Genomic DNA, 21135 nt, shown 5'->3' with positions numbered 1-21135 from the left:
GACAGCAAAGAGGAATTCGATCTTCCACTTCCGCAGCCCAGTCAGCCATCCTCCGGTAGTAACACAAACCATACTGGAGATGGGACTTGCCCAAGGGTAAGGCACAGAACCCGACCAAGAATATCTTGCTCAAAACATCTCAAATCCACGCTTCCTGAGTGTGCGAAAGCGACAGGCTGGCCTGGAAACCCACGAATTAACGGCAAGTCACTAAAGCTGCATTGGTTCAATGCCATGCCCATGTATGCTTACCTGACGAAGCAGTATCTCCGAGACCTACCCCGGCGTCTTAAAAATCTCAAACGCTATGAGCCAGTTCAACCCACAACTGGTGCCCGTCAGGAACATTTGCAAGAGTATAATGCTCAAGTGGCAACAGACCTAAAACTTCTGATGGACGTCCGTGTCAACCTCTTTCCTCTTGCTGACGGAAACTCTAACGACAAAGAGCCAGTTGGCCACGAGATTTCTGACATAAACTCTTCTCCTTCCTCAGTTGCAGATCTTTCTGAAACCCCTGTTTACATTTTGTGTAGTTCTATTTTTCAGGAAATATTTTATTTACCTTGGGGAAAACAGAGGCCAATTAAACAATTAACGTTTCTTTTCCCAAAAATGAAACAGATTTACTAAATGAAGCCATCCTTAAAAAGTTTCTGCGGACTGTTCATTATATGAAGTAAATTGCTGTGTCTATGCTGCCACAAGGCAATCTTGAGAAAATTAAAGCTACAATACAAGACAACAAAAGAAAAGGTCCTTCTCCAAACTGTCGATTTCCTGAAAGGTCAAATGCAACCAAAACATCAAACATAATTAAGACATAATTACCACTTATTCATGATACATAAAATGCATTGCTGATAAAGAAAAAAACAAATAAACAAAACTGTAAGCGTGTAATCGCAAATCAAAAGTGCAAAATGTTGTACTTGGGTTTACCTCCCTCGAAACGAAGCAGCCACGATATCTAACCCAGTCAGAGTCGGTGGATATGCACTAAAGTGTAACGCAGCTTTTTCGCTGGCCGATACGCTTAGCCTAGACTAGTTGTCAAGGTGGAGTATAGAGGTGACGAGAAGGAGAGATATGATCTAGTTCAATGTCGGCAACAGAAAGGAATGGTTTAATTCGGAGCCCATGAGGCGGGACAAAAGAAGATTTCTTGTTGTTTTGCAGTATGACAATTCAATCACAACTGCAGTCTTCAAATTATCACACAACGGTTTCGTATTATCTGCTCCATTTATTTCATCCGGGTCTTATTACAAAAACACATACTCGCATGCGGAACGAAATATTCCGCATCTCACAATATGAATATGCAACACGACTTAACGATGGTGAACCTTTCTTTTCGGCGTCTCGGTCACGAACCTCATAGTGGATGGATTTAGGAATGAAAACAGTTAACTTAATTGTCATCTTCCGTCAAAACAACAGTTCTGCTGTGCTTTTCCCCGCTACAGTGTGGGGAGTTGCACGATACTGAGTGACATATACCTGCAATGCCTCCTTCCAGTTTTCCTCTGCGTGACCGATGTTTGATGTCTTCAATAGAGACTGGTTTTGTCTCTCCGCCTCACCATTAGCTTGGAGCCAACGAGGAGCTACTCTATGGTCTTCAATTCCATTGTTCTTCAGGTAATATCTCATAACCTCTGATATGGACTGAGGACCACTGTCAGAGTAGGCTGACACAGGCAATCTATGTCGTGAGAACATACTGTTACGAGAGTGCATTTTCTGTAAATTTTATTATTGATTAAGTGATAGTTATTATGGGTCACATTTCGTATCATAACTGTTCAGTAGTATTTTAGTGGTGGGCCTATAAGATAGTTCTCCAGGATTATCTCCCTTTGAGTATGTGTTTTGATCAGTTTTTGACTTCCGGGAGGCTATGAGAAGGTTCGAAGTTAATGGCGATGGTCGTATCGTGTTCGAACATTCGAGAATCAGACTGTGTATATATAATGCTGGTTGTAGTGTTGATGACAAGAACACACACGGTTAACTGGAGTATATCATTCACCTACCTACTGCTTGCCTCTTCGTCAACGCTTGACCTACATGACCGCTGCCTGACCGCTCGCCGCGTTACATTCAGTATAACAGTTTCTCACTCTCATACCCAGACTTTAGTGAGTTGATATTATATTTGTGACCCATTACTTTAGATCTGACTCAGTTGCATTGTACATGTGAATCTTTGTATCTTGCTTTTGTTTGCTCAATATAAAATAACTGAATGTTTTAGACTTGTCTGTGTTATATTTTGCAGGTTCTGAGGGGATTTCTTATACCTTTTGTCACTGAAAAGTATTAACCGTAACACCATGAACAAGTAGTAAATATCTCTTAAGTAATATTCATGACGGTTGAGTAGTCTTGAGGTTCGCTCGTCACACTGAAGAGCCAGGGTCGCTTTCCTAAATGGTACAGTGCGTGAACCACATATCTGTTGTACAAGCTAGATAGTGTATTTGATATATAAGGCCATTCGACCTACAGTACAAAATAGTACATAGTATAGATGCGTTATCCGATATGTATATAATATGGGTCAAAGAGGCAAATTTTACTAACAGTATTTCGGAGAGTACACTTGTTATAGATACATTGCAAGGTTGTTAGTCATGTTACATATCTGAGGACATTGGATGGAGATAAAGTGACCTGTTGTAGGTTTATATAGGACGGTACATTATATAGTTGAGTTATCAAGGAGACCATTCTGTTAACACTACGTCACAGAATAAACGTATTTCATATGTTTCACAGAGTTGTTAATATATTAAATATCCGAGAAGTATACAAAGACTTCAGGCAAAGACATATTTCCCACTTGATAACTTTAGCATTATACATCAGCAACATTTTCACTGACAGTATCCAGACCTTTTCTGGTTTGACTGCGTACCGAGTATTTTACACCCTTCTCTAAACACTGCAAACATGCCAATATATGAAATATTCTATAGTATGGTTGAATTTCCAAATGAGTATACAACATGGGTAGAAAAAAATGATTGTGCTAACACTACTATGCTGAATAAACACATTTCAAACAAATATGTTGTACTCCGCCGTGATATTGCTGGGCCGAGGTTATATGAAGCTCTGTTAGAACTACCACAGTCGCAAGTATTAATGTATGGCACCATCTTGACACAAGGGGAGTTACGATAGTTTCTTGGTCCTCAAATATTGCATAAAGTCGTGTAAAAGTAAACTCGCTCACTCATGAAACATTCACTAACGCAGCTCTGATTATTCCTGCATAAATGTTACATAAGGCATTTGGAGGCAATGTAGCGGGTGAAACGTGCTTGTAATCTTTTAATGTCGCCGTCACACACACACTTGAAGACTGTAGCATTTGAGCGGATGTTTAAAATGAGACATATTTGCTTGGTCTTTTAGCAGGCTCTTTTATTATGAAATCGTGCCGAGGTACGTAAAATTTGTAAAAAGCTGTGACCCATTTGTCAGATAAAGTGATGGTGGTCGGTGTGACACCTGCTCTTCTCGTGCTGGTGCACACTGTGCAACACATGCCAAGTTATCGTAGTTGAGGAGACGTGCAATGTTACAATTTGCGACTTGTAATAGTCACAATGACATGGCCTCGCTTTCTCTTCCGGCGCTTTCTCCCTCTCCCTCTCCCTCTCCCTCTCTATCCCGCCACTCTTCCCCGCACTCTTTCTCCCCCGAACCCCTTCTCTCCCTCTCTCTCTCTCGCTCGCTCCCTCCATCTTCTCCTTTGTTCGTTTAAAGCTGAACATGTCATTTTCTCACTCCAGGTTAAAAAAACACGTAAAATTAACTCTTTTCAAAACACTTCAACAAATTCACTCCTACGTATACAATGAATTCTATTCTGTGCACGTCAATATTTTTTTCCTTCAGCTAACACCGCAACGCGCAATCAGTAATCTAATTTCTAAGAAAAGCCCTACTTTCGTTTTGTGTTCCCGGTACCTGCTACATACAAACAAGTGGGGTTCATTTACAACCTGACACAACCATTGATAACACTGTGTCTCAGATACATAAACCGGGCCTGTACACCCGACCTGGCAGTGTGGTCGATATTCGTCGTCGATCGGCCGAGGCTAATGTGAGACTGTTCTTATTCGGAGTTCTATCGATTGGTGATCACAGCAAACAACAACGTATACGTGGCGCTACGCCGTGCACTTCAAACATCACTGGCATTATTTACCCAGAGGGAGGTAAGGTTTGTGATCCACCGTTACAATAATAAACGGTTGACGGAGTAACCGCCATAGCGAGATGGCTCGTTTTTCTTTTCTTCTTTTTTTTTCGTCCCACTCCCTCACTCATCGCGTCTCGACTATACAATCCAGTGATTTTTATTAACCTCGATAAACACTGGTTCAAGACGTGTCGCCTTTTGTATGTGTAACATTAAAAACATACAGTTCCATGTTATTTGTTGTAATGCTCAAAGAAAAATATTTAATCCGTTTAAAGGTCACATGAAACAATAAAATCAAACATACAATTAAATGTAATTAAAACAATATTATCACTTGTTCATGATATATAAAATGCATTGCTGATTAAAAAGAAACAAGTAAACAAAATTATAAGCGTAGCATGTATCAGAATCTGCAAAGTTGTGTTTTATGCATGTGACCTTAACTGATTTGTCCTAATGTCCCTCTAAAACAGACCCGTGAAGGTCAGGGCTAGAATAGGCCTTCAGCAGCCCATGCTTGCCATAAAAGGCGACTATGCTTGTGAGAGACGACTAACGATATCGGGTGGTCAGGCTCGCTGAATTGGTTGACACATGTCATCGGTCCCCAATTGTGCAGATCGTTGCTCATGTTGTTGATCACTGGATTGTCTGGTCCAGACTCGATTATTTACAGACCGCCGCCATATAGCTGGAATATTGCGGCGTAAAAATAAACTCAGTCACTCACTGACGAAACAAAAGCCTGTGGGGTTCTCCCAAGGTGACAGGAACTCTGAAATACATGTAGACATTGATTATATTAAAACTAAATATGGTAGAGGGCAAGGGTAAAGTAGTTTGTTCTTCCTGACACTTCTAGGGACAATTACGCTCATCTGACCTACTCCTGAAGTGGCTAGCCTCTTCATGCAGACCATCAAGTCATTCTGGAAACTACAACTAGACTCATCGGCGGATCCAGACTGGGTTGGGGTGGGTGGTTGGAGTGCGCACTCACATCCACCCCTTTGTCCTAAAGGGTCATTAAATGACCATTGTAACTGTCGTGAAAATACGTGTGCACCCTCCCTTCCTTACCCCATTAACCACACACGCACGCACGCGTTCGCCCATTGTGTAATCCCTCGGTCCAATATTACGTTGCCTGTATATAGCGTTGTGCCGTCACGCCAAAAGTCTAGTTTCGATTCCCAGGTGAGTATTATCTATAAAGTCCATATCTTGCGCCCGAGGGTGATATTGCTGAAAACTAAAAACGACTCACTCACTCACTCGCTCGCTAATGTTTACTACTCCTCTAAACAGTTTACATCCGGTTCGGAGATACCGGATCTATGTCTGAGACTTGTATATTGAAAGCTCATTTGGTTCACTTCCTTACTTAACACATATAATTATACAATGTGTCGACTTTATGATCTCCCTTCTTTTTCACTCACATTGTATTTCCCAAAGAGGAACCCACTTGAATATTCTTTAACCCATACTGTCGTCATAGATCATTGACTTGCCTATCTGAATTGCATCGAATTGTGAAAATAATTAAGTGGGTGTAACTATAATGTAGTTATGTCACGGCGTGTCGGCCTAATGAGCGTCAAAAGCCATCAACATAATGACGGACAATCAGGGTAGTATATTTTGAAGAGTGTACACTGGCAATCATATGTAAAACTTGATTAATTTACAAGTGTAAGTATTTTACTTTCAGTGTACCTAAAGGACTACCTAACAATATGAGTGAGATTTGTCCCCACTGTGGAGTGGGCTTTAAGCGTCTGGCATCCCACGAGTGGAGGTGCAAGGAAAAGAAAACAACCCCCAGCTCATCCTCCAACCTCAAGTGTGGTTCCTCATCATCAGCGGTTGGTCGTTCAGGATCTGGGCGACCCAAAACCCCATCAGCAGCTGGGCAACATAAAATGCCATCAGCAGGTAACAGTTCAGGAGCTGGGCGGCATAATGCGCCATCAGCAGATAACATTACCGGTGCCTGGCGACCTACCACATCATCAACGGGTAACAGTTCAGGCAACCGTGGACACCTCAAACCATCAGACACAGTAGGGAAGACGTCAGCAGTGCGTTCCAGTGTATCGGAGAGTGCAAGAAGACACAATGACCAAAAACCAACTGAAATAGTGGTCAAGATATGTCCTGACTGCGGCGCCAACTACAGATACAAGCATGAAGTCTGCCATGCTCGGGGGTCGGGGAAGCGGGATGATAAAGCTGCTTATGACGTGAAGACAGTGTGCCCCGATTGTGGTCGGTCGTATAAATTCAGCCACAAGGTGTGTCGAGGAAGACAGAAGTCAGATCCTGTCAGTCAACACCGAGTAATGATTCCAAATCGTCCAAATGATCCAATCACTCAACAATCAACACGCCGCAACTATACACCCAGACTTGAACAGTAAGTGACTGTTCCCTATTTGTAAATATAAGAAAGTATGGTTCGATGCTTAGATGAGTTCCTTATCTTTCTAAATTCGACAGAACTATTTCTGGAAAATAATTTGACAATTTAAATAGGCAAATTACAGTTCCTATATACAACTATAACACTACATTTCTTTGCAACTTGCTTGAAAAGTACAAACGTATAAGACTCCATACACCATTTTACAAGTGCAAATTCAAAAAATGATTAACCATTGATAAAGTTTGAATAATTGGAAATACATTGACTTTATTGCTTAGTTTACACTCGAGTAAATTTAGCATGTTTTGCCTGAACGGTGTTTGCAGTCCAGTGTAATACAAAATGGGTGTTATGTGTTCAGCGAGGGACGAGAGGCATATGGGTATGAGAACGACTTTGATGAACCTGAACGTCTCGCTGCTGCGTTTGAAGCAAGTGTGAATGTGAAAGAGACACATGCAAGACGGTGAGTTGTATTCCCAAAACGCGCATCTCAGACCTGTTCAGTATTCATGCAATAATGTCAAAACGTGGCTTGTTGAAGCTATTCAGTATTTGTGTAACGATGTCAAAACGAGGCTTGTTGAAGCTATTCAGTATTTGTGTAACGATGTCAAAACGTGGCTAGTTGAAGCTATTCAGTATTTGTGTAACGATGTCAAAACGTGACTAGTTGAAACTATTCAGTATTTGTTAATGATGTCAAAACGTGGCTTGTTGAAGCTATTCAGTATTTGTGCAATGATGTCAAAACGTGATGTGTTGAAACTATTCAGTATTTGTGTAATGATATCAAAACGTGGTTTGTTGAAACTATTCAGCATTTGTGTAACGATGTCAAAATGTGGCTTTTTGAAACTATTCAGTATTTATGTAATGATGTCAAAAAGTGGCTTGTTGACGGTATTCGGTATGTATGTTTCTCCCGGAAGGGTCGGGAAACATATTGTTTTTGGTTGTGTTTCCGTTGGCGTTGGCGCCCGACTTTCCGTTGTTTCCGGAACATAATTCAGCTTACTGGAAGAATTATCACCAAATTTGCTATTCTGTCATTCTTAAACATTGCATTCCGGTTACCATAGTTATACAATTTGATTTTGATTTCAGCGTTTCTTTAACTAATTATGGATCAGAGTCAACACTATAACTGAAAAACAATGTTTCATTCATGCTTTTCGAAATAGAATCATTAAGAATTCTGAATATTTTGTAAACTATCGTTTATTAAAACCTTGATTTAACGTCCAAGACCACTTGCGCCGAACTCCTCCATACCAAGGGGAAGAATGCAATTGTTTCCATTTTGTAGCTCAGCGGAGTGACGACTGCTTCCCCATTTCTTGTTCAATTCCAGCCACAGACACCGGGGGAACAAGGCCGTCTACTGTGGTGGCCTCAGTGAGGGAGACGCCCTGGCTGATGCTTTTAAAGCAAGACTGAATCTGAAGAAGGAAAGCTGGTGAGAACCACTGGTACTTCAGCAGCCTGGCATGTCGCCATGGTTACAGCTGTAAACATGGATTCTATAGTGCTATTCTATAGTGCTATAATATTATTTTCCCTCACAAAATAAAGGATGCCGAGCAACAACAGTATCGAAATACCCCGGATGTATTCAGAGGATCAGTATGTTACCATCAACCAAAGGAACTGTTTCAAACCACAGATTAACTTACTATCCAAATAATCTGACCCTCTAGGAATAATCAAATGACAGTCTAAGAACGAGATACTGTTGTCTAGTTGTTGAAGCTAGCATGACAAAGAACCCAATTTGTAATGCTCAAATGAGAACTATTGGTGCTAGCAAGTGTGGTCATTTTCAACATCTTGGCAATAATCGAATAACGTGTGAATATGTGCTGAAACCTCCACCATCTGCAATAGCACTCATGTGTCGTGTTTGTTTCTCATTGTGCTATGTATACGAACAGTGTCCTGTATGAATGATATAACTGTAGCAAGGGAAAAAAGAGATAAAGGGAAAAACGAGAAAAAAGAGATAAAGGGAAAAACGAGAAAAAAGAGATGCAGTGAAAAAACACTCATGTGAAAGGCACCCCACAACCCAAACCATATGATACTGGTTTGGTTTGGGTCCTGACGACAAACATTCATTTGAAATATGACAGTTGCAATGCATTTTTATAAGTCAAAGTAATCCTCATCTCCGACAGATTGGCAAGACCAAATGTAAATACATTTTGTGATTCTTAAGTGTTTTTTTAAGATGTTAGACTAGGATGGAACGATATCACAATGGATCTGATACTTTTAAACTTTTACCAGAACTGAAATTGAAGACTGACATCTGTCTGTATCATGGTCAGCACGGAGTTTGAACAATGACACCATTCTGTATCAGTAACAATGACTTGCGGGATCAGGAAATGTGTTCATTCTTCACTCAGTCTGTCCATGGGATTTCTAAGTACAAGAACAGACCCAAAGACCTTCGCTAATAGCATGGCTAAACATCACACAGTCTTTGTCAATGGTTCCTGTCAGGTATCGAGTAAACGGGGGCAATTTTGAGCCAACTCACACTTGAGGTGAGACAACTGTGTCAAGTGTTGTGGGGCTGGACTCAAGTTCAGAAAACTCAAGAGTCAAGCTAATAAACACGATTGACTGATCGATTGATTGATTGATTGATTGATTGACAGATTGACAGACGGGTGGATACATGGATGGATGGTTAGGATGGTTCGTTGGCTGGTTGAGTGGCTGGTTTGTTTGGCTGGTTGGTTTTCTGTCTGGCTAGCTGGTTGACTGGTTGGCAGGCAGATTGGTTCTTTGGTTGGTTGGTTGTGAGCTATACACCCAGTGTCATCAGGGAACAATGACTACCGAACCAAGTTGACTTGTCAGCTGTTGCTATATATCCTCATTGATGGGCTCTTAAATGCAGTAAACGACAAATATGTTCGACGCCCTTGATATTTTAACATGCTCTTACATGTCAGTGACTCAGTAAAATGTCAAATACATTCAACGCCCTCCTTTCTTGGATCACATTACGCTGGAGAGTTAGTGAAAGGCAAAGCCAGTGAATTTGTAATGTGATGTCGGCTCCGGCAAACAACGCTACATCGCACGTTCTTTCCAGGAATTCTATTTTCTCTTTCCTTTTTCTTTTCCTGGAAAACGCGTGAGAAATAATAGAGGCTAAACGTAATCTGTTTCATACTGCTGTCGTGACGCTTCTGTAGGCAGGTTCTGTATGTATCCGCCATTGTTTAATTTCACGTTTGTCACATAATGGCGGATACTTGTGTCCAAATCACTCCGTTATTAGACTCAACATCTGTTAATATATTATACAGCTATTACATTATTACAGCTTTACGTCTAATGTTGGATAATCTGACTAGAAATGGTTCAGTCTTTCCATAGATTCGTCTCAGAATGTGGTAGAATTCATTAATATATCATTAATAACATTGCCATGACGAATAAAGTGATTGAATTGATTTACATTTGCATATATTGTAGTTTAAAGATCAATACTGCCGTAAACGTTTATTACAAAGATATATTGTTCGTATGTGTATCCTACAGCAAAATAACGATGTGTTAAGCACCGTGGTCGTGTTGGTTCTTGGTCTTTTCAATGCTGACGGGTGTGTCGAACACTCGGATAAGTCGAACTTTCCCCTTGGACCCGACGAGTTCGACACAACGGGGTTTGACTAGTATAATCATTACAGTCTTATACTTTGATTATCTATATATAATCTAGTTAGAGTATTGCTTAACTATTTTATTTGCTATCGGAATTAGCGTCTCAAGTTAGAAAATGTTTTAATATATAATTGTGTGTGACTCGGATTCGGGGGTAGCGATTCATTTTATCATTACTTCGTCACAGACATCACTTCAAAGCCTTGGGATCACCCGAGAAAAGACAGTATTCGCTATTTCTTCTTCTGTCCGCTTTGTAATGACTTACCGTTTTCAATGTACTTTTATCAACATGGATACGACACACGTTCGGTAATATGTGGTGATTTTACCGAAGACTCTGAAACTAACAGAAAGTTAATCTCCTCTGTTCACCAATTTATCCAGTTTTCAAAAAGATTTAACATGGCTTAAGAAATTATTCATAAAGTTCAAAGAGCAAACATCTGGAACCAATGCATTCTATTTCTTTATTGGCAATTGATTTGTTGTAAATAGCTTCCGCAAATATGTGCACGTTCGGGAGAGGCATTTATATAAGCCCACTGAGCTTGTTTGCCAATGCCTTATCTTTCTCTTGAACTAAAAAATAATTATTCATGTGATACACTTCCACGCTTTTTTTTGTTGGCGCTATATTCAGTAAGATCAGGGTGTGGCGTATTTGCAGATCTATTCCAGGTGAAATACACATGTGTAAAACTGGAGCTGAATAATCATATCGCGAGGTATGGTTTGTATGATTCTTGTTTTACGCCGCACTCAGCAATATTCTAGCTATATGGCGGAAATCTGTAAGTCATCTGGACCAGACAATCCAGTGATCAACAGCGCACGACGTTCGGATACAATGACGTGTCAACCAAGACCACCCGATCCCGTCAGTCGCCGTGGGTTACTGAAGACCCGTTCTAACCCGGAAGATCACCTGTCTCGTGGTTTCATTGAAATGTGTCATCAAAAGCATCAAAGACATGAATTGCTAATTATTTTATCAGAAGCTTAATTTAATATTAGTTAAATGAGCTGCAGTCGTGACAGCAATACGTTCTTCAAACATCTGGTGTATGTTATTTTCCTGTGATTATGATTTTGTTTGGAGTGAGTGAGTGAGTTGAGTTTTACGCCGCACTCAGCAATATTCCATTCCAGCTTTGTGGCAGCGGTCTGTAAATAAGCGAGTCTGGACCAGACAATCCAGTGATCAACAACATGTGCAACGATATGCACAACTGGGAGCCGATGACATGTGTCAACCAAGTCAACGCGTCTGACCACCCAATCCCGTTAGTCGCCTTTTATGACAGGCATGGGTTTCTGAAGGCCTATTCTACCCCGGGATTTTCACGGGTCTAATTTTGTTTGGGAATCTGAAGGTGTTTGAAATGTTAAATGCTGCTAAAATGAATTCAGTTGTTAAAATTTGTGTACGCAAACACGCTATTCTGTCGCGCTGACTTCAAAACTGGAATAATATTCAGTGTTAAATAGTTTGACGACCTGAAAGCCACTCATGTTTAGTAGACCGTGAAAAGGAGATAAACGAATGGTTAGTTATTTGAGGATTGGTCAACTTAAAGTAACTAGTAGCATTACTCTTATGCTTAACGGAGGGGACCCGTGAAGGATCGAACAGGCCTTCAGCAACCCATGCTCAAAAGGCGACTATGTTTGTCGTAAGAGGCGACTAATGGGATCGGGTGGTCAGGCTCGCTGACTTTGTTGATGTCATGTCATCGGTTCCCAATTGCGCAGATCGATGCTCATGCTTTTGATCACTGGGTTGTCTGGTCCAGAGTCAGTTATTTACAGAAAACCACCGTATAGCTGGAATATTGCTGCGTAAAACTAAACTCACTCACTCACTCACTCACTTAACGTAGGGAAAACAATGATGATCGACTCGACGCTTTGTCCATTATACAATTTAACCGTTAATTCAGTGACATCACGGAATACATGAGGATAGAAAGCCACAAGTGATGCAGGGGATGGTGCTGACAAACGCATACACAATCAAGGCATTCATGACAGGTTCCTGGCGCGTCCAAGGGACGCAACTCTGCAAAGCGAATCCCGCAGCTGCAGATCACGTGGCTGAAGGGCCCTGAACCTGCATGTAGGACGAGAGAGATAAATCATTATAGTACTTTGAATTCACCCTCAAGTGGAGATAAACAACCACGGATCTTGTTAATGGATGAGAAGTCTATAAATAAAGTGTTATGTATATTTCCACAACGTGATCATCGATCTGCGCAATTGGGAACTGATGACGTGTCTCAACCAAGTCAACGAGTCTGACCACCCGATACCGTTAGTCGCCTTTTATGACAGGCATGGGTTTCTGAAGGCCTATTCTACCCCGGGATTTTCACGGGTCTAATTTTGTTTGGGAATCTGATGGTGTTTGAAATGTGTGAATTTCTCTGAAATATAGATTGCCGTTCATGGAATTCATTGAAGGCGGACATACCAGGACATACAAGGTAGGAGCTTGCTACTGCTCAGTCGTTCGTTCGTTCGGCTGATTGACAGGTTGGTTTTATTGTGAATCTGTCGGCAATATCGGTTGAATTTTGAATGCTTATCTTTGATGTATAAACTGAATCCTTTTTCACTTATACCTGACGTGATGTTTTGTGTCTTGACATTCTACTAAGACTGTTCTAATGACGGTCAGTTGCACCCGGCTATGGTCGACTTACGAGTATAATTGTGTGTCAGATACTACCTACTCATAGCTGATAACAGCGGCTGACATGGTCTGGTATGTGCATTGCGACGTAATAGGCAAACACATAAGTAGAACAATGTATGTGACTGTCAGAAATGCAAGAGTTGAGCCTTTTGTGCTCAGTTTTATTGTGAGTAGAAAAACCAAGCGTAATCGATATGTGTACTACCTCGGTGTACGTTTTGAAAGCTATGCTGAGACCTCTGATGTGATAAGGAGACTTGAATATAAATGCAAGTTAAGGGTTTAATTTGCCTGCAAATGTCTGGTTCACATTTAGCGACAGACAGGTCCTGTGTGTGGCTTTGGTAGCAGTTTTGTATGTTAGCCGAGATTACGATGCTGCTGTATGATTACACCCTGCCCTAGCTGCTGAAGATCGCGTTCACCGGATCTTCATGGGTGTGTCGTGTAGTACAGATTGACTGAGGAAGGTTTACGTCGCTTTTAGGAATATCACGGCGGAGGACACCTGAAATGAGCTTCCAATATTGAGCACTAGGGGGAATCAAACCTGGGTCTTCTACTAGACAACCACACCGTCTTTTAATATGGTCTCTTGGTACGACAAGACGATTCAATTTTCCCTATTTGTGCAGATGTTCAATCTACCAAAGCACATTGGTGGTGTAATTCAAAACCAGATGAATGGATTTGATTTTGCAGGGAACCTGCCATAATTGTGAAAAAGCTCAGTCAATTCTTTTCCAAAGTGAAAAGCATGTTTAATGTGATTATAATTTAACATTCAGTTCTAAAGTCAGCTATTTAGTCATTGTCTAATTTGTTTGCAGATTTCCATGTTGTACAAAACCCTAAACTACAGAAGCTGAAATACTGAAGGCCAAATGAAAGAGGCAGCTCCTCTCACTACAACCACTCACTTGGGTAAACCCACAATGCATCCCCACCAAAGATCCGTCAAACCCAAATCCGCTGCCAAGTCTGTCCCTGGGGCGGCAGGAGAAAGGTGTAGACCTCCAATAAAACCTTCAGTTTCCAAGATACCTCAAGTAAACTGTCCTTCCCAGTCAAAGGACCACAAACCTGGACTATCGCCGTCAAAAGACACGAAACAGCCACAAATAACAGCACCAGGTACCTTCAGAAAGGAAGAGAGAAGTGAACCTAGTTCAAAGCAATGCGTTTCAAAACGTGGCACAAATTCATCATCAGATACTGTCAAATATCCCAAGGTAACATATCCCCCCCTGGACAAGGACAAAAAACGTGAACAAGTGAAAGACACAAGTCATCCCCCATCATCATGTGCAAGACTCGGGACACTCAACAGGGACAGCCGAGGCACACAGAAGTCAAATCCTTTACATACCTCTCCCATAACAGAAGACACAACACTACTGAAAGACCAAAGTAGGGCAGCGAGGCATAGGCAAACAAAATCTATGCCTGTAGCTAAGTTAAATGCTTATCATTCTGAGAAAATTAATGAGGGTTCACCAACAAGGCCATCAAAGAAGACAGGGAGCGATGAGAATCAAATAAAACCTGATGGCGATTTAATAACAAAGGGGTCGCCAGAAAAGGAACATGATGAAGACATATTTTCAACCTCAGACCTGAACCTGAAAATGTCCATCATAAAGAATTCAGTTCTATGTAAAACTTTCAAAAGTGTTGGTTCATTTTGTTTCGAAAAGACATTGAAAATAATAGTTTTACTCAAGAGAATATATTGCCTTTTGCCAGAATTACCTTTCCATCCTTTTGCAGAAACAAATCGAAGGAAATGTCCTGACAAACCAAATTTAAGCCATTCACATGGTGAACACAAAGACATTACTATGGACACATCACAGATGGATGCATTGGTTGCTGAGATGGTAGATAAGCAGATCATTCGGAACTCTGACAATCCAAACCGGGACATCAAGAACTTCTTTGAGAAAGAGGTGAAAATGGAAAAGGAGAATATTGCCGTAGCGTTGGGGCATTTCAGACGGTTAAGAGGAAAGATCATAGGACTATTAAACAGTGAGATGACTTTTGGAACATGGACATTTTGCAATGCGGGGTCTCACTTCGATGGAACTAAGGTATTACCGCGATTAACAAAATCAAAATGTTGGCTTCTTCAGATTATTACAAACTCGGTTGGGTTTGTACAGAGGGTGTAAGGCTGAGACTACTCTAATAATGTTATATTTAAAGTGTTCATGATATCTAAAACCTCAGACATGAATACTACATGAATATCAGTCAGGTGTATAAGTTGCTTCCTTTCTCAGGTGGCCCGACCAAATGAATTTGACTGCACAATATTCCCAGATCTTCAGACCAAACTTGTGGCGGAGTTTGATGACACTTGCGAGGCTGGGGCATGCAAGGTGAAGGTAGTCGGTGATGTGAATGACCACGAGACGGATCTCCAGCTATTCCTTGAGGGAAGCTATGTAAACTCAAAAAAGTTCAAGGAATACGTCTTTGAGAAGCTTGAACGTGTTCTCCAATCTGATAGAAAGTTAAAGGGTTCGTTGATTTATCTCATGTGTTCAAATTCCCTTACGTCCCTGAATAATCTCTAGGTTTGAGTAAACACATTGTTTCCAAGACCCAGTATCAATTGAGAAACGTGACATTATCAAAGCCACCAGCTGAAATTCGAATGACTCGAGATATGTTTCATTTCAGATGCTCGGAAGTTTGCGTTTACCCAATCTTTCGCGGTGAGTTATGAGGGTATTCCAACTGAAGAGGGGATGAAAAGTATTGACATTGACTTTGTGCCGTCACTGAACATCAAACCCTGGCCTCCAAGGAACATTTCCCGTGACATCAACAAAGTCATCCCAGACAAGAGTAAAGCTACAGCCGTCCAGAGAAACGGCTTCAATGTAACTGCAAAACACTGGTATCATGGTTAGTAGTCAAAACAATTGATTGATTGATTGATTGATTGGTTGGTTGGTTGGTTGGTTGGTTGGTTGGTTGGTTGGTTGGTTGGTTGATGTTGAACGCCGCACTGAGCAATATTTCAGCTATATGACAACGGCCTGTAAATAATTGATCTGGACCAGACAATCAGGTGATCAACATCAGGAGAACTGATCTAGGCAAGTGTGATTAGCATAACCTGACTACCCAGTCCCGTTAGTTGCCGCTTCAGTTTAGGTTGCTCAAGACCAATTCTATCCCAGATCTTAATGGGTCAACCAAAATATGAAATATGTATGAGATCTATGTACTACAAACAAAACGTGTGTGAAGTATTTTATAGTCATATATAAACTAAAACGTTGTGAGGTCTGGACTGTTTGTATTGAACAGCAAATGTACAAATGTACAAATCTGATAAATTCTTTAAATGTTTTTCTTTTGAAAAGCCAATGATCCTCACCTCCTGTGGCAAGTTTCCTTTTCCTATGCTGAAAAGATCATCACCAAATATGCCGATAAAGTCGCTTGGAAACCGACACTTAGGACACTGAAAAGAGTCTTGGAAATTGCAAAAGGCAAGAGTGATTCTTGTGCCAAGAGTAACAATCCAGAGCTCTTGCAGATTCAAAAGGCAGTTCAGTATGTCCAGGAGCAAAATCTAGATCTGCGTTCTTCACGGCTGTCAACGTATCACATCAGAACCTTGATGTGGTGGCAGCTGTATGAACTTACAGTAGGGGAGCACGTGTGGAGGGAGGAAACCATGGCGACAAGATTCCAGGAATCTCTCCGGAAGTTCCAGAAGATGATGACGGGGGAAATAGTTGTGCCGCACTTCTTCCTTCCCCAGATTAAGAACATTTTACCGCATAGGCTAGCAAAGGAAAGGTTATTCCTCTATGTCATAGCAAGGGCAACTGAGGTAATATTCACCAAGAAGAAATGACTCCCAAAAACCTGGACAAACATTTAAACCATTGATAAGGCAAGGATATGTACTTATCGGTCCAAGTTCATAGGACAGTGAAGGGTGCGGATACAAACGTAACAGTTGTGTGATGCTGTTGCTGGATCGTCATTATCAGTCTTGTTAAAGTTAGGGGACTGTGGGGGTAGCCTAGTGGTTAAAGCGTTCGATCAACTTTCCTTGTAAAATTCGGACAAAGCAGACATTGAAAGGACAACCTCATGTACATTTGTATTGATGTAAATTTGATTTATTTATTTCCAGTGTAAACAAGCCAGTCATCTACGTCGATACTGATTGGCTAATATCTAGTCACATGACATGTCAGGAATCTATATAAGCGTGGCGCGAATTTCGAAAAGGGACTTGATCAGACCTCCCCAGAGGTACTACTTGTGTAACAGCTGATCTTGTCGACACCTCTAGAATATGATTTTTTTATTCTATTTGCATTATTGGTTCAATGCAGTAAGTTGTTATGCCGATCACTTAGCTTTAGGAATACTGACATGTCATACCTCTGATATCAAGTGCATACATACTGTAAGAAAGGACCACTTCTGAATATTCATTAAAAGTTTAACATTTGTTGTTAAATTCTGCCATGGTCTCTCATTTACTGACGCCTCAGGCTCGGGGATGTTACAGTTTTTTGGGGGATGTTACAATATATACTTGGAAAGTAATTAAGCAAACAACCCCACTATCTGATTTTAGGCCGTTTCACCGCGCATTAACAAGTCATATTGTGAGAACTGCTTCCATTTGACCACAATGATGGCGGGTCATAACAACAACAACAAACTTTTAAACCGACCGAAGATGTATACTTTAGATATAATTTCAGTATTTAGGATTCGCTGATGAAATCAGCTGGGGGTAAGACGCCTCGCCTCGGCTTTACATGTCTATCTTACTTTACATTCATGCTCCCACTTTCCGTGCACGTCTGTCTTCCTGTACACTGTATAAGTGTACACATCAATCATCTCATATTGCACCCACATATGGGGAATCGAACGCTAACCTTCCGCGTCGACCGAACATTTTAACGGGACAACCCTCGTTAATATAATGAGAACCTAGATGTACCAACACTAAAACGGGAATGCACACTAAAACTTTACATCAGCAAAAGATTAAAAACAAACAACAGCGACTAAAATAATCATATCAATAAATGGAACTGATGTAGTTCAAATAAAAGGTTTTTATCCATAACGTTTGCCAATGTTGTACTTGCCAACCTCCAAATTGTCATTCAAAGACGTTGAAATGATATATCAAAATAATGATGTTCAAGCAGCAGATCACTTGGATTGCGGCATCTGAGAATGTATGACAGTATGGAACTATATACCATGGTTACTATGGTGATGCAGAACATACAAACCCAAGGGGTACGGCATACAACCAGTTCCCACTTAGGGCGAACAATGCCTGGACATTCTTGACGCATCGGAGATAAAAGCATTTATCACCGAGATGATTCATACATGATTTAAACAACGCTCCGAATTCAGGCAGTCCGACCACTAAGTGTGCGTTCAAACCCTCCTAGAAGATATTGTAGGACCATTACAGCAGAGAGTAGAACTAGGAACTTGTATTTACACCTCTAGGTCTGGATTTTCCAAGCTCTCTTAGCTTCAGATAGCCGTAACACCAATCACATTTAGTTTAAATGATTTTAACTGGAAGCAGGACACTAAGTGTGCTTTTAAACTCTCTAACTGGTTCATAGAAGAGGTTATAGGACCATTGAGAAGAACTTAGAATCTTCCGGCTCTGGGAGCAGTGGGAGGGCCCAGCGGTTAGAGCGTTAGCTCGTCACGCCGAAGACAAAGACTCCGGATACGATTTCACATATGGGTTCAATATGTCAAGCCCATTTTTGGTGTCCCCAACCGTGATGTTGGTGGAATATTGCTGAAAGGCGTAAAACTAAACTCACTCATTCACTCTTATTTCGTTATAAAGGGGGGAAACATAGATATGGTCCGTTTGGTCATAATTCAGTCTTCAGAATGTTTATTGACAAACCCTAAACCATACACACGTCCACGCAGGAAGGTGTGTGTGAGAGAGAAATCTATTTAAAAAACTGGAAGATAAAGTTCAAAGTTGATGATACTTTAACAAAGAGCATTCATGAAACAATTTGCCATCTGACATCTGCTCATCCGTGCGATAGAATTAAAAGCACAAGAGAAGAAAGCGAATATATTTTATTTCCATTATGACACAGAGCTCTGAGCAGTATCCTTTTCATACTGAAACTGGTTGATTTAGGAGATAAACATCATGTGTTGGCTAATTTCCGGGTTTTGTTGAGTATTTTCAGCACGGGAATGCATTTGGAACCGACGGCGTCATCAGGGCCCGCTTGCACAGAGCAATCTTAGTTACAATCAATCTTAAGCCCCTACAATCAACTTTACAATCACCGTACAATTGCTCTAGTCCAGTTGCACAAACACGATCTTAAGACAGCATTGATTTAAGATCGCAATCTTAACCAAGATCGAACTCTTCAACGTTGGAGGTAGAAATTTCTTAAACTGGACTACAGTCTACAGGTGTCTTCAAGTGCGCATAGCATGCAGCGCAAATAAAACGTGGAACTTGTTCCCGCACGCAAATGACATTCCATCTTTAATCGTACCTTGCAGATTTTTCATGAAAACAAAACAAAACCAAAAGAAAAAAAACAAACCCAAAAACCCCAACCCACAAATCTTTGAAGGAAATGATAACGTTGAAGAAGGAAGCGATAACGTGGAAGGTAACATGTATAATCACTCGTACCTCAGGGGTTATTCTCTAATCTTTCTACATTCTAATTTTTTATGAACTAGGTATGTGATACTGCAACCACAGAACTATCATGTTTATGCAAGTATTGACATGCAAATACGTTAACAGATTGGACCTTGAGTTATTGACCTAATAATCATGAAATTAAAAGATAGCACATAAATAAAATTTCCTTATGATATAACACCTCAATGTACCATGGCTGTCAGTTGAACATAGTTTGGCATCGGTGTTATTTGGAGTAAAATCCCATATATATCCCACAAGCATTAGATTTGTAAAGATATGACAGTGTGACATGACTGTGGGAGTGTTTCTTAATAATTATTATTCGCTTTGTTAAAAAAAACGTTTCATGCAAATTTCACATACCCCAGCTAGTGTATTTTTCCCGTTTGAAAAATACTTGTATTATATTAAAAATGCATAGATTAAAACTCTTGTCTCTCGTCAGTAGAAAAAAACATAATTTTGTACTTTATCCAACTGTAGATTATTTCAGTGATAAAGAAAGACAAAATCATTAACCGAAAAGAAATATGTGGATATCTGTTTTGTCACAACAGAACATGCACTGTATTAATTTTGGGCATAGCAGATTTTACGGCAACGGCATGATATGCAAAGGGAAAACCACTCCCATCTTGCGTAAAAACTAAGATTAGCTGCCCTTGAGTTATTGAAAAGGTCATGGCCACTGCTAAGCGCATGCAGACACTCTTCGTTACTATCCTTTCCTTGTTTATCAAAAAGGTACAGTGTATGATGTTCATACCGTTTTCCAACACTGAATCGGGTGAGAATTGTACTCTATAATAATCGACTCGATAATGATGTTGTTCACTACCTCAAATAACGATATTTCTGACGTTAACTCGATGTTGCACTCTCCGTGTTGTTGAAGTGTCGAGGCGAATCATACAGCTTTATGCAGTATAAAAGCAATCCCCAAACCTAAAGCTAATTATTTGCGTGAAACTTACACCAACTTGAACGCCATTTTGCTACTGACTACAATGATCTTAGCTCCTTACAATTGGTTCCTACCAATTGTAAGTTTTGATTGTAACTTACAATGATCTTAGCCTACAATCGCTTTGTGCAAGTGGATGGCGATTGTAGCCGAAGCCTAAGATCGCGATCTTAAGGATTTACAATAATTGTAGCTCTAAGATCGTTTTGTGCAAGTGGGCCCAGTACAGCAGTGAAGTGTCATCAGCTGGCCGTTTCAGCTGGTTTCCATGGTAGCATGTGGAGTTGCTCATTTGTAACGTCATTCTAACTTTACGTCACAATATGATTTGAATGACGTCACCACTGTTGATGACACAACAAAACAATTGTTCACGTGTCAATACGCAGTGAACAGTCTTACA

The 21135-nt window shown here is 40.6% G+C and overlaps 1 protein-coding gene across 1 annotated transcript; it reads left to right on the top strand.

Annotated features, from left to right (window-relative positions):
* The first annotated feature begins 1479 nt into the window (after positions 1-1479).
* On the top strand, positions 1480-17539 carry LOC137291232 (uncharacterized). The gene is made up of 8 exons (XM_067822528.1): positions 1480-1644; positions 5943-6647; positions 7018-7122; positions 8011-8116; positions 13914-15134; positions 15327-15567; positions 15730-15957; positions 16422-17539. The coding sequence occupies exons 1-8, from the start codon at positions 1541-1543 to the stop codon at positions 16919-16921; spliced, it is 3210 nt and encodes a 1069-aa protein (XP_067678629.1). The 5' UTR covers positions 1480-1540; the 3' UTR covers positions 16922-17539.
* The last annotated feature ends 3596 nt before the right edge of the window (positions 17540-21135 follow it).

Source organism: Haliotis asinina, chromosome 7, assembly GCF_037392515.1.
Source record: "Haliotis asinina isolate JCU_RB_2024 chromosome 7, JCU_Hal_asi_v2, whole genome shotgun sequence".
Lineage (NCBI taxonomy): Eukaryota > Metazoa > Mollusca > Gastropoda > Lepetellida > Haliotidae > Haliotis > Haliotis asinina.
Note: the sequence above shows the minus strand (reverse complement) of the source record. Positions and strands in the feature narration are given on the sequence as shown.

What these genes read in the sequence shown, in the direction of transcription:
- LOC137291232 (XM_067822528.1), top strand. Translation starts at nt 1,541, where the DNA reads ATGTTTGATGTCTTCAATAGAGACTGGTTTTGTCTCTCCGCCTCACCA. An exon ending in ATCTGATAGAAAGTTAAAGG is followed by an intron (nt 15,568 to 15,729) that starts GTTCGTTGATTT and finishes GTTTCATTTCAG; the next exon opens with ATGCTCGGAAGTTTGCGTTT. An exon ending in TGCAAAACACTGGTATCATG is followed by an intron (nt 15,958 to 16,421) that starts GTTAGTAGTCAA and finishes TCTTTTGAAAAG; the next exon opens with CCAATGATCCTCACCTCCTG.